The sequence below is a fragment of the Vanessa cardui genome, chromosome 13, assembly GCF_905220365.1.
Source record: "Vanessa cardui chromosome 13, ilVanCard2.1, whole genome shotgun sequence".
NCBI lineage: Eukaryota > Metazoa > Arthropoda > Insecta > Lepidoptera > Nymphalidae > Vanessa > Vanessa cardui.
In genome coordinates, this window is record NC_061135.1 from 12,411,626 (window position 1) to 12,426,439 (window position 14,814).

A 14,814-nucleotide genomic window follows, 5' to 3' on the forward strand; every position below is an offset into this window, starting at 1 on the left:
TAAACGCCATTTCCAATTCATTCTCATCTTAGTACATAAGTCGTTCGTGTTTGTCGTCCCCTTTAGGTCATGGCACGCGCGACCGCGAATGCTTCCGTAGTCCCACGGCCTTCGTACTTACTTTGATATCGATCAATTCCTAATCGTCTGCTTATACGTCAAATCAACTTCATTGCTTTCCACATAATATGACGTAAACTACAGTTTCTCCTATATATTTGAACTGTGAACGTGCAAAAGTAAATAAATTGATATTTTAAATGCTGTTGATCGATGAGGAAGTCTTTGGTTTGGTCAATCTTGGGTATAAAATCAGATCACGAATACCATTACATATATTTTTCGGAACTTAAATTACATTTTAAATATAAACAAAGATTGGGTAGTGTCGAATCTTTCAACACTAACAAACAAATACTGAAATTCAATTAAAGGTACCGAATGTCATAATTGTTCCAGAAATTTAAGAACAGTTCAAGTTAATGGGAACACTATTTTTTTAAGGGAACAAACAATGAGATGACACTTATGGCATAATAACATACAACATTACATTTATCAGCCAAGTTTCCATTGATACTGTAGTTAAATCATATTATCATAAATCTCTTACTAATATATTATTTGAACAACGTGGAATTGATATATAAATCACGAGATAAAAATAAATTGCACGCATAAAATATTTATGAAATGAATACAGGAGGCATAAAATAAATCAATCAATACATTGTATATATTTACGTCACAGTTTCGTTTTGTATGACATGGAGTTGACCTTCTAATCTTCATTGTAAGTAGAAAAGGTCAAAGCCGGTAGGTATGTGGAATTAATGGAAATTATTTTACCTCACCATTAATTGAAGCCAAAGAATTTTTACTATTATTTATACACGGTATGGCATGTTTGCTTCTACTTTGCCCTGTTCCTTCTATCCTTTTTGGATTCTAGTTACTACAACCTTACAAAAGGGAGCTTGATAATTAGGCCAGAAATATATTTACTCTCATAGTCCGATGGGATAAAGCTCCAAAATAAACGCCATAAATCCGACGGAGGGAAAAAAGTGCATTCCGAGTAAAGGGTATGTTATTTTACCAACTACCATTGGCTAATACAATAAAACCGATTACTGCCGGTTTATACAACCAATAGAAATAGCTCGTCGCTAAAGATTCTCGAGTCCGTTTAACCCGAGTTTTTAACAAGTGCATGTAAATCGACATGTTAAATTGACGAATATATAAGGTCATATGATATGTCAAGTTAATACGTTGGTGTAAAGATCGTATTTACATAAGAAGTAAATATTGAATTTGCGATAGCGTACTTAATTCGGATGTGATCGGTTTTACGAATTTTGCCAGTGCTACATCTAAGTTGTGACGTACTATACCTCTGGGATTTATTTTGACAGAAAATATGTCATTAGTATTCAAGGCTACAATGATGCAGCATAACGTTTTATCTAAAGTCAAAATATTAAATGTATGCTATTTGTAAGGCAATTGTTATAAAAGGCACTTGAATATACTTTCAATCTATGACATGGTATATGTTTCTAGCAATGTCAGTCAGCAAGGGCGACCACTTACCATCAGGTGGTCCATTTTCTATGGCTTCCTGTTCACTATAAAATAGTACTTCCTCTTGATTATACTTTATTCACACAAAACATTATCACAGAAGTAATATTTCATGAGACATATCTAAAATGCATAAAAAATATATTCCGTGAAAATTATATGTAAAACTAATGTACCTACAGTAGAAGTGAGCTGAGATGGCCCATTGGTCAGAACGCGTGCATCTTAATCGATGATTTCGGTTCAAAACCAGGCAAGCACCACTATATATATGTGCTTAATTTGGGTTTATAATTCATCTCGTGCTCGGCGGTGAAGGAAATCATCGTGTGGAAACCTGCATGTGTCTAATTTCATCGAAATTCTGCCACATTCCTCCAACCCGCATTGGAACAGAGTGGTGGAATATGTTCCAAACCCTCTCCTAACTCCTTAATGGGAGAGGCCTTTGCCCAGCAGTGGGAAATATACAGGCATTTATTTGTTACTTTTATTTGTAAAAGTGACGTTATCTTATACAACGTGGAAGTACTCTGTTGAATAAGAGAACATTTTCGATATGAGAAAAAATAAGCAAATAAATTCGGCACAAGACGCAATGAAGATAGTTTTGCCGGAAGAATAAAATCATTATTTTATACTCGTATTATAGCCAGTCAGCAAAAGTAAGTATTATATTAATCCTCACCCCTGAAGCTTGTTTACGTTAATCTTGGACTCCCCTCCTATATCACCACTAAGAGAACATAGATTTGTTTTGTATCTGAACTGGATGCCTGAAGAAAAAACTTGACATACTGAGTTCAATTCCCTTATAAGTTATTCCTTATTATTGCTCAGCTGACTCTTATTATATTCAAATTTCGGAAAAAATCGTTTTAAAATCCATACTAATATGATATGATATAAATGAGAAAGTAACTCTCTCTGTCTGTTTGTCTGTCTGTTTCGCTTTCACGCATAAAAGACTGGACTGATTTAAATAAAATTTGGTATACACATAGTCCAGAGCCTGAAAAAAGGATGAAAGATTATATTTTAGGCTATTGATTTTTAACTAATAAAATATTATACCATGAGACCGATTACAGGATTAGTAAGCTGAAGTGGCAATGGGCTGGTCATATTTGTCGTAGAACCGACAACCGTTGGGGAAAATGTGTTCTAGAGTGGAGACCGCGTCTCGGTAAACGTAGTGTAGGGCGTCCTCAGGCACGGTGGAGTGACGATATACGCAAGGCGGCAAGCAGGAGCTGGATGCGAGTAGCCGGAGAAAGACCATAGTGGCGTGCACTTGGAGAGGCCTATGTCCAGCAGTGGACAAAAACGGGCTGATGATGTGATGTGATGTGATGTGATGATCATAACACCTACTAAGGAGTGTTCTTATATTCTACGCGAGCAAAGCAGCGGGTAACAGCTAGTTTAGAATGAAATTTAAAAAATTTTAGCATTCCTGATCACTCCTTAATTAATTCAAACGTTTCATTGTTATTTGCGTATTGTTTTATCGGCATATATAAAGTATCGTATTTAATGAGTAGCCGGAACTACTATAGAATCGATTGCGGTAGGTAAGTTAGGCCTGAACTGTTCTTATATAAGAAGTTGAAATAGTTTTTTTTTTTAATGAAACGTTTTATCAAGGCATGAGAATATTTTTTTTAAAGATTATTTTTGTATACTTTCCGTTTATTCTTAATACTGTAAATTTAAATTTAACTCGTGGTTAAGGGTTTTTGTTTTTATAGGTCATTGTGCCGTAGAACATTTTTATTTACCAGATCTGTCGTAAAATCTCCAATCATCACTTAGGCAATGATGTTCCTTAAAGCTATAGATAAATTTGAAGAGTACTGTACATCAATGTAAAACGGTGCACTGAATTTATAATATCAAAAATAGGTATACAACTACCTACTTACATTTATTACGATTTATTTACCAAAAGAAAAAAAAGGATCAATTCGATACGACTTTTAGTTTTCGAGAAATTCGTAAACAAACATACACTTATGACACACACACGTGGATCATCTCACTCAAATATTATTCTATTCTAACAATCTATATACATACATACATGGCGAATTAATAACCTAATTTTTGTAGTCGTTTAAAAATAGAATACTAATATAGCTTAGCTTAGTTACTTAGCTGTGTTTCTTCCTTTATTTATTAATAAATACATTAACACAACATTAATTAATAAATGTGCAATATTATTATAAATACCGTCATAAAGAATGCTGCATAGGCGCCTGTGACTTACCTGTAACAAACAATGTCTGAATTAACCTTCAAATGTCTATTAAATGGTATTAGAAATTTATTAAATAATAATTTATCGTTACAGATTATTAAAGAACAAGAACAAATAATCCATTGTCATTGTTAATAATTGAGGCTACGTCACGTTTTCATTTTAAATGTTGATAAAAAAACAACAACAAAAACTTCAAAGGATTTATATTCTTAAGTAACGAAAAATCAATACCGTAAATTTAAAATAAAGAATCTGTCTATGTTCTGAAATTGTTTTGGCGACATTTATTTTATAAGGTAAAATTTGTTATTTTATATGAAGTCAATAATCTCTGGACTAAAGATTAAATTCTGAGATTTATTATTACTGGTAGAAAGCTACATTATTCCCGAGTACTAAAGGATTCATATGTACCATATAGAAGACAGCCGTACGAAGCCGCGATTCTTGTAATAATTGAAACTATTATCTACAAAAACTGATAATATATTTAGGCAATTACATCTATATTTCTTTGTAACTTTTGCAGTGCGTAAGTAAAGGCAAAAACAAATCTGTTCCCGCTAACAGTCTAACAGACTATACCAGTTCCAAGCAAGTAGTAGTCAGTTACGTATTTCTTGGGCAAAGGAGCGTCACACATATTTGCCAGCTCTGGGTTGCTTCTGGCGAACTCCAAGTGGCCAGAATCGGACTTAAATTCTAGAACTGAGTGACTGCTTCCTTACAACATAGCCATAGATTTTATAGATCAATTTTTAACAAGATATGTATATGTATATGTAGGTATATGTATGTGTATATGTATATATGTGTATGTGTATGTATGTGCATGTGTATGTATGTATATATTTCATTTATATCTATTATTATATATTTATATATTTTTTCCATATTGATATATATTGATTCGCATGTAATATATTTTAGTCAATTAATTTATAACTTTTGTACGCCTCCAAACCGCTTCCATTTATTTTTTCAGTCCTATGCCCAAAGGTTGTCTGGAAGAAATTGCTACCGTAGCGATAAGACCGCCTTTGTACATCTACTCAACATCTTACCCATTTGCCTTGTTTTTTATTATTGGTGTTCAATAAAGAGTATTTATTATTATTATTATTAAGATACAAATTCGATGTACAATCGAAGAAACATCAAGCACAGACTTCAAAACATCATTACTGTTTAGATACCTACATATGATGCATATATAAAAAGACGAAAAAATATAGTACAGTGACAAACTGGATTACAGTATACCAGTTGAACGACTAGACGCAGCAAACATGACCATTAAATAAATGGCAGAAGTCCAACAGGTTTTTCATATTTGTCCGAATTTGTAAAAAAAAAGTGTTTAAATGTTCATCATACTTTTCAAGGACTTATATATAACTATATATAGTACGACACAACTTAGATGTAGCATCGGAAAATGCAATGGAATGAAATTAAAACTATTACTGCCGATTTACACAGCCAATAGAAACAGCGCCCTATCGTGCCATTCGACGCTATTCGTCGCTATAGATTCCCGCGTCAGAGAAAGCAAGTGCATGTAAATCGACGCGTCAAATTGACGAATATATTAGGTCATATGATATTACAAGTTATTACGTTTGTGTAAAGATCATATTCGCATGAGGAATAAATTTTGATAATTTGGGATAGCGTACTCAATTTGGATGTGATCGGTTTTACGAATTTTGCCGATGCGACATCTAAGTTGTGTCGTACTATACGTACATTCTATAATGTGTGAATGCTACACAGTCATGATTTATGTATACTCCTGTATACGATCGGACAAGACCCGAAAGTTCTGACGCAGGACTAATTTACGTGCTATCCAAGGCACGGTGTGCCATTCTAGCTTTAATTACTCGACCTCGAACGAGCCTAGGACTTTGAGATCTATTGCCTTATAGCTTATAGACCATCACATTGTCCAGCTCATCATTGTTTTTATCATCCATTAATCCGTATTATTTTCCACTGGGACTATAGTGGCGCTTCAGATCTTCTTATCTATATGTAACTAAATTTTCCGCAGGCAAAGTCAAGTGTTACTAATAGTAACATATTTATTAATAGAAATAAAAATAGATCCACTTAAACCAATAGTTTCGGACGTCACACAATTATAAATAAACATTTTGCGTATTTCCAATGGCGTAGTTTTGTCATAAAAACGTGATAGATTAAATTTCCGTTAAGCAAATGTATAATCTGCAAATCACTAAAAAAACAATATTATCTGTTGCTTATCAAATTTAATACTTTATATAACAAAAGTAATTCTTTCTCATTTTCATAAGTTGTTTTGTACTTTCATATTTAAGTAATAAATGCTTTATGACTTAGGCGGTTGGTTGATTGGTAGTTAACAAGTAGCTAACAAACAAAGTTACGATTTAAATCATCGACGTGTTATCAGGTGACATAAAAATTAAGATCCAGCCGCGATTCATTTGTCGTGAATTTGTTTTGGATCAGACAAACGTTTTATCGGTACGAAAAACACATTAACCTATTTCATTTAAAAAAATATTTTTTGATATAAATTTAAGTAAACTTTTATTTAGTAAGAGTATACATACACACACAAAGCAACAAGAAAATAAAAGACTGCAAAAAAAATATCCAAAACTCAGTCTGCCCAACTATTGTTCCGAATAAATTCGGTCAAGCACTGTGACGTCACAAACATTTGATCACTCAGCGTATTCTCTGAGCCACGACATCAGTAATCATTATTATTTATTACCAACGCTCGTTTTCAGTGACCGCGTTGGAAAAGAGAGCGCGTATACGATATGACTAGTTACAAAAACTGTAATATACCTACACTGCTTCCGTATTCATTCATGTCGTTCTATTAATATTTAACGCAAATCATTAACCCGATCGAACCCGATTATCTGCCCGATGGGTCATATTCAAATATATTATATGAAAAACTTGTAGTCGCCCGCGGCTTCGCTGGCGTTTTGGGGTGTTGGTTGTCACATATGGGTAAAACAGTAGCCTATGTTCCTTTCTTATAGTACAAGCTTGCTCCATACTAACTTTTATCAAATTCGGTTCAGCGGTTTGTTCGTGAAAGAGCGACAGACAAACAGTCGTACTTTCACATTTATGGCATTAATAAAGATTATGTGAATTCCATTTTATATTTATAAAATATCACACTATAAGACAGTAAGAGGAAAAATAAGTGCAAAAATACAAATCCTAATCTAATTTCGAGCGGGTCTTATCTCCGGCGTATAATTATTCTTTTTCCATACGACCTCGCTCTAAAATATTGTGGAGTATCACACAGCTGCCAGTTCAAGGACGGACGTGAGAAAATATCACATACGAGCACTATTCAGTATTTCGCATAGACTTAATTCACATGCGATACTAATCGCGTTACGACAATTGGCCGTAAAACCCTTTTTTCTATAGTAAAAAATACATTATTTAATGTTTATTTAAAAATTTGAGCTTCAGCTGAAACATTCGCTCCAATGCCTGCTGTTGACTTTAGTTACTCTATTAGTTTTGATCGCAAGCAACAGCATAATAATTAAAAACTCACAAAAACAACATTACAAAGCTGCACTTTAAAGAAAGTAAAGTCAATTGAGAAAAGTATATACATATATTCAAAGAATTTAATCTCAGAAATTTGTATGAAAATCGACTATTACTAATCCCACGTTTTTTTTTAAATACATATAAGATTATATCATATTTATCAATTACAGTGTAAACTCCATGTAACGTCACTCGATTTAACGGCAAACTCTCTAAAGCGTCGAAATCAATTGGTTTTAGTTGGTTTAGCTTGTATTCTATACAATGATACACTCTACATAACATCACACCCACTCTCAATAACGACAAAAATTAAGTTTTTTTTCTTTTAATTTGCTAAAATTAGAAAAAACTGCGCATTTGTGTACGTTCTTTTGTCGTTTTATTATTCTAGCCCTCAATAAACTCGAATGTCGGCACCACGCATTAGGAACTTTCTAAGAAATTCGTTAATTTGTTTACAAATTGGGATTGCTTGCACGTGTAGACTGTGACCATGCCTAATAAGTATGAGTCATGGATTACAACGTTATCATATGTATTCTACGATTCATGAGGTGGAAACAGAACTTGAGTTTGATAGCCGACGACCTTTCATTAACTGAGTGGATTCAGCAGGTCAACATGGCAGGAAATACGGTAAATTTTCAAATCTACATCGAAGTAGACAACTGCCTGTTTACAACGGCTTCACTCACAGACATAGAAATTTTGGATTCAGTGAGAAAAAACTGAGGTTCAAGAATAAAGAGATGAAGAAGATGAGACGGATGAGCTTGAGCCTCCGCCAAGCGTTAAAGAAGTTCTGAAAGCAGCTAAATTATTGGAAAATTACTTCCTTTATATAAGATATAAATAAAAAAATTAAAAATATACAACAAAATTGGTCGTGCAGCAAAAGGCGTCAGACAAAAATAACAGAGTATACGCAATAGCGTTCAAATAAGATATATATATATATATATATATATATATATATATATATATATATATATATATATATATATATAATAGACTAAAATAAACTTTTTTTTCGAATTCTGATTTTTCTTCTCTTCATTTAACGACCACTCTTTATAACGCCATAAAATGCACAGTCCCTTCAGTGTCGTTATATAGAGTTTACACTGTATATATAAGAATTATATCCTATGTATACTTTTCATTGCTTAATTGGCAAATTGCAAACCATTTTACAAAACATTTTAATTAAATACATACATATTAAATAAAACACTTTTCTTTTATTGAATACATTTAAAATTATGTAAAAGCATTTAATTTTAGAAAATGTTATTCTACTATGTAACAAGTGTAAAATTATATTGAAGAAATTACCAACAATCAAGTTATAAATGTAATATTGTTCTTTTCGTTTGAAACACGGAAGCAAATATTAAGTATCCATTCGGATATTACGAAACTATTACAACTAAAACTATCATTACAAAATTGCAACAGAATAAGTAGGTGACCCACATTTATTTATTAATCAACAAATACACAAATATTAAGTTATTGAAAGGCATTCACAGAAAGATAATTTAAAAACATTTCTATAAAAAGATAATCTAATTTGTATTTTTCTGCTGTCGCTACTTTTAGCCATCTCACGCACACTAACACATTCTGTAAGCACGAGCGGCACTCATACTGATGCACTCTGATATTAATAATTTAACGTGGAGGGTCTCGCTTTCATGTACATGAATAGATCTATAAAAGGACAATTTCAAAAGTGCTTTGTTAAATAAAAATTAATAAATTATATTGTATTTATAATTATACATGCGTCTGGCTTCAATGTATATCTTGTATTATATAGTAGATTACAGAGACAAGAAAATCACGCCTCTAAAGCGGGTTTTATTAGCAATGAGTGCGCACTACTTATAAGTATAATTTTTTTATGGTATAGTTTGGCGGACGAGCATATGGGCCACCTGATGGTAAGTGGTCACCATCACCCATAGACAATGATGCTGTAAGAAATATTAACTATTCTTTACATCGTCAATGTGCCACCAACCTTGGGAACTAAGATGTTATGTCCCTTGTGCCTGTAGTTACACTGGCTCACTCACCCTTCAAACCGGAACACAACAATACTGAGTACTGTTATTTGGCGGAAGAAAAACTGATGAGTGTGTGGTACCTACCCAGACTACCCACTACAAAGAAATTTATGACACACTAATCTGACCAAGTCGTTGCATCTTACTTTATAAATTTAATGTTAATTATAGGTTAGTAGCATTTGCACTAAAACAATAAGATGTAATGATTAATATTTTATCGGCTGTTATTATATAAATATGCGCATTCCATTGCGTCTTTTCCTTTATACATATGACAATACAGAATAATATTTTCCAAACGAAGAATAAATGAAGATAAACATACCTTACCTCTTCCTTTAAGGAGAGGGTTTGGAACATATTCCACCACTCTGTTCCAATGCGGGTTGGTGGAATACACATGTGCCAGAATTTCGACGAAATTAGACACATGCAGGTTTCCTCACGATGTTTTCCTTCACCGCCGAACACGAGATGAATTATAAACACAAATTAAGCACATATAATATTTAGTGGTGCTTTGCCTGGGTTTGAACCCGCAATCATCGGTTAAGATGCACGCGTTCTAACCACTGGGCCATCTCAGCTCAATCTTGTTTACAAAATACAATTCCATTTGACCACTTACTTCTTTGCACTAAAATTTTACTTCTAGAGTTTCGATAAGTTTCTTCAAAATTCAGAAGGCTAATTTTCGAAAATCAGCAATGTATGTAATAGATTAACTATCCAATATTACTATTTTTTTATTACTCTACTTTCTTTCGACGATGTTAAATGTTGATTATCTTACCTTTGTCCTCTTTTTATTAGAAAAGCTATGTAGGTATGGACTTTACGTGCCTAAGATTGCTTCATATTTGCCACATAAACAAACTAGACTATTTCATATTTGTACTTAGAGAAAACATAGTTTTTTTAATGGACTCATTATAATTTTAATTGCGTTGCCACCTTCATTATCAGGGCATGCTATTATTTCTTCAAGTTCGAACAAGACGATTTTTATTAAAGCCTTATTTAAAATTAATAACAGAAAGTAAGAGATTATCTCTTATTTAACTAATATGAGAATATATTAAAACATAGGATGAATTTTTGAATATAATATGAGCAAGATGAATTATGACAATCAGATGATGAATAATAGAGGAGAAAGGAAAAGACATGCGCAAGCGCCGACCCCAAATAATATAGAGACGCGGGCTGGAATAAATAAAAGGAGAACGTTTTTAAAGAAAATTTTATAAAGCTGTAAAAAAAAGAAACTGACATAATAACCAATACCACACGAATGAATCCGCGAAACATAGGAATTTATTCATGAAAATAAAAAGATCGCATCGCTATGATAATATTTGCATCTCTCAACAAGGGCACCTATTTAGAGGTTATTTAAATCGATATTATTCTAATTGACATTTAGACTTGAAAACCTTCGACAAATTATCATATTCAAAGATAAATACATCAAATAAATAAATTGGAAGAAAAAAAAACTACTTTTTTAAATATTCCATTGCATTGAAATGAAATTGTAAGTTGCATATTCTGATATTCATATGAAAAACCGTCAGACATTCGCACTGAACTATTTATCGCGAGTACAATTTATTTTATGTAGCAAATAATGAATGTTGTCTATCGATGATACTGTATACTTTATGGTAATATTTCTCGCCTTTTCTATGATTCTAAGCAACAACTTTCATAAAAATATTCAACTAAATACTGAGTTACTTAGTGTTCATTTTGGGGTTTGGAATGTTTTATAATTATAGCCGGTGGAAGTTTAAGCGCCTGCCTTGGATTAATATTAAAACAAAACATCTCGATTTATTACCTCCACGAAGCGGCTGGTTCATTTTTCACACAGAGAATCGGAATTGCTACTCAAAGAGGCATTGAAGGTAGCATTGTTGCCACAATTTCACGCGGCCATTTATATTGATCCTATTTTAAAAATTATTATTATATATAGTATTCTCTTCGTAATATATTGTATTATATTTTCTGTGTGAAAACTAAAAATACTCAATTCAACTTTTATCATCTATTGTAATGGTATTGATATATATATGGAAAGAATAATCCAATTATAAAGATGTTTTCATTGTTAGAAAGCTCCTATTCCTGAGTACTTAGGGGATTTTATGTTAACATATGTATTATATTCAAAAACATTAGATTTAAATTTTATAATAGGCAAAGCTAAAAATAGTTTTGCAAAAAACTTAGAAGGTAAGCCAGTGTAATTACTGACAAAAGGCAGGAAAAATAGATAACAGATTAATTGCCAAGAGTAGCTTCCGTTCATATTTCTTGAATATTTGGCTGGCGTATATGTGTTACATACAAACATACATAGACACTAATAATTATATTCATTCCCTTAAAAAAGTTAAAGCAGTTTTATTACACATCTTAAGTGATATTATCCGTCATGGATGTGGTATCTAAATAATTTATTACAATCATACAAAATATAACATGATAATATGCCATGTACGGAACTTGTACCTAATGTTATTGAAATAGAGTTTATAAAAAAATCTTGAAATTGAATTTTGACAATTATTTTTGCTATTTAATGAACCCACGTAAACAGGTACGAAACCACTAGGCAGAGCATATCCAATGCTAGTTAATATTTTTGTTTATATTATAATATAATGAAGACTTTTTACTGTGGTTATTTGTTTGTTCTATTCTATAAAGAATAGGTTACACATTAAAAATATACACAATCACAAAAAAACACTTTTGAATTGTGTTCCAAAACAATACAATTAAACGTACATCTACCACTAGTCAGAAATGAGAATAGGTATTACAGATGGGACAAGAAAAACTGCAGGTACATTGTTTTTTCTTACTATGCATAGAATTATTTTTAAATTACTTACGAAGTTGGTTCAATTTATTAAATAATAAATGAATAAAAATATTCATTCCTCTAAAACATGTGAATACACGGAAAGGTCGTCCTCGTCGTCAAATCAAATCAATTTTATTCAAGTAAACTTCACAATGAAGCGTTTTTGAACCGTCAACAATTAAATACTAACACCGTTTCGGAAAGCAGCTTCTAGCAAGAAGAAACGGCAAGAAACTCGCATAGTTGTTTTTTTTCAAATAAACAGATTTACAATGCTGTTATTTACAGTAATTAGTGTCCTATGATGGAACCCGAGCCTAACTTCAGGCGTTTCTTTCTAAAAAGTACTTAATGAATAATATGGTTTATTTATTAATTTAGTCTTAATAATCTTTTTAAATTTTGAAAATGGTAACTTGATTATATTATATTACGTCGTTCGAAGGATCCCGTGTCTCATTTCACTCCGACCATATCCTATTGCCGTCTCGTGGGATAGTAAGAATCAGAAAATATATAAGCTAAATATTTCAAATTGATTAATCACGAAATCTCAGATACTCTTACAACTACAAACTTGAAATTCAACAGATAGGTTCCATATACGGTACCTGTAGTTATCTTTTAAGAATTTACGAAACTCCACGCCTAAGGGATTGAAAAGGGAGTTATTAATTTCGGGCTGGTAAATCCGGAAATACAAAAACAAAATAATCTTTATTCAAGTAGACTTTGACAAGCACTTTTGAATAGATAGTCATTTTACAATTAAGTGAAGCTACCACCGGTTCGGAAAGTAGACTCTACAGAGAAGTATCGGCAAGAAACTCAGTAGTTACTCTTTTTCAACGTTTAAAAAATACAGAGTCATGTTTTCTAATACAATTATTTAAATTTATATATATCCCGCTTGGAAGTCAACAGGTATTAACTCCAAGTATTTTTATCATCTGTTAAATCTCGTATCGAATAATATGCTTTTTTTACCAATGTATTTTCTACAAACGATACAGGTATTATATAATATATCTATCTTTATTTATTACTGATTACTGATAACTAGATCAGTGATGCTTCGTTCGCGTAGGAGATGATTGAAGTATTAGGCAAAAGAACGTAACCTTCGTCCTCGGAGATCAAGCTTGCTTTAAGACTAGTTTCATCAAATTTGTTTACTTGATTTGTTCGTGACAGACAGATAGACAGAGATACAAACAGAGCTAACTAATTACGCATTCATAATATTAATTTAGATAAATGCAAAGCAAAATACCTTGTCCTTATTTTACAGAACGACAACTTGATTTAGTTTTTCCTTTAAGGGTGGATTATGGGCCGGCTAGCTAGTCATTCGAATAGCTAATTTTCTCCTGAACAGGCACGAGCGATACCGGAAATAAACTTTACCATATTCTTTACAAATATTCAAATTCAACTCAAATATCCAAATATTGAGTCGAGATGGCCCAGTGGTAAGAACGCGTGCATCTTAACCGATGATTGCGGGTTCAAACCCAGGCAAGCACCGCTGATTCATGTGCTTAATTTGTCTTTATAATTCATCTCGTGCTCAGCGGTGAAGGAAAACATCGTGAGAAATTCTGCATGTGACAAATTTCATAGAAATTCTGCCACATGTTATTCCACCAACCCGCATTGGAACAGCGTGGTGTAATATATTCCAAACCTTCTCCTCAAAGGAAGAAGAGGCCTTTAGCCCAGCAGTGGGAATTTACAGGCTGTTGTTGTTGTTGTTATCCAAATATAGAACTTTAAATTCAATGAATGAAAACAATAACAACACACTGCGTCTTACGACCTAAATTACAAAACGGAACGACCCACTTAAACGATCTACTTTTCTCAAAGCGACTTCAACGTGCCAATAATAATATAATTTATACCTTCATATAATTATTTCACTTGAAGTCTTTTCCTCGAGAATTTTGCGGAAGAAAAACACACAGCATTGAACGTCGCTATGATTAAAACGAGTTTTTATAAGTCTTTATTAAATTAAAGAGTACCTACTCTTACATATAAGAGCAAATCTCTGCTCCAACAAAGGTCAATCCGTATGAGATGTCTTTGTTTACGTCACAATGTTTATTTATCAAAGTTATTCAAAAACAGATATTATTATCGTGATTGTTATTGTATCAACATCGTGCTGTATACATTTTCAATACTCAATAACGCCGTAGTTTATGTGGTGATATGAAATCATAGGATCAATCCTGACTCTTAAAGATACCCATTCCTAATGCACCTTTATTGTAAAAATATAATGATAATAGTTAATTAGGCATTTTTTATGAAACTTACAGATAGAGATAACATTTTATTATGCGTATTAAATCAAGCGACGTTTGTTCTTCCCTGTCACATACAAAACAATCGTGTTTGAACACGGCTAA

At 32.4% G+C, this 14,814-nt stretch overlaps 1 protein-coding gene across 2 annotated transcripts in view; it reads right to left on the reverse strand.

Annotated features, from left to right (window-relative positions):
* The window catches only part of LOC124534837 (protein fem-1 homolog CG6966), a 97,481-nt gene that overhangs the window by 68,327 nt on the left and 14,340 nt on the right, over positions 1-14,814 (reverse strand). The window contains exon 2 of one of the 2 annotated variants that reach the window (XM_047110866.1): positions 3,823-3,859. The exons of the other annotated variant lie outside the window; for it this stretch is intronic. Coding sequence (XP_046966822.1) covers positions 3,823-3,828 — 6 coding nt within the window. The 5' untranslated portion in view covers positions 3,829-3,859. The remainder of the gene's footprint in view (positions 1-3,822; positions 3,860-14,814) is intronic. 2 annotated transcript variants of the gene reach the window in all.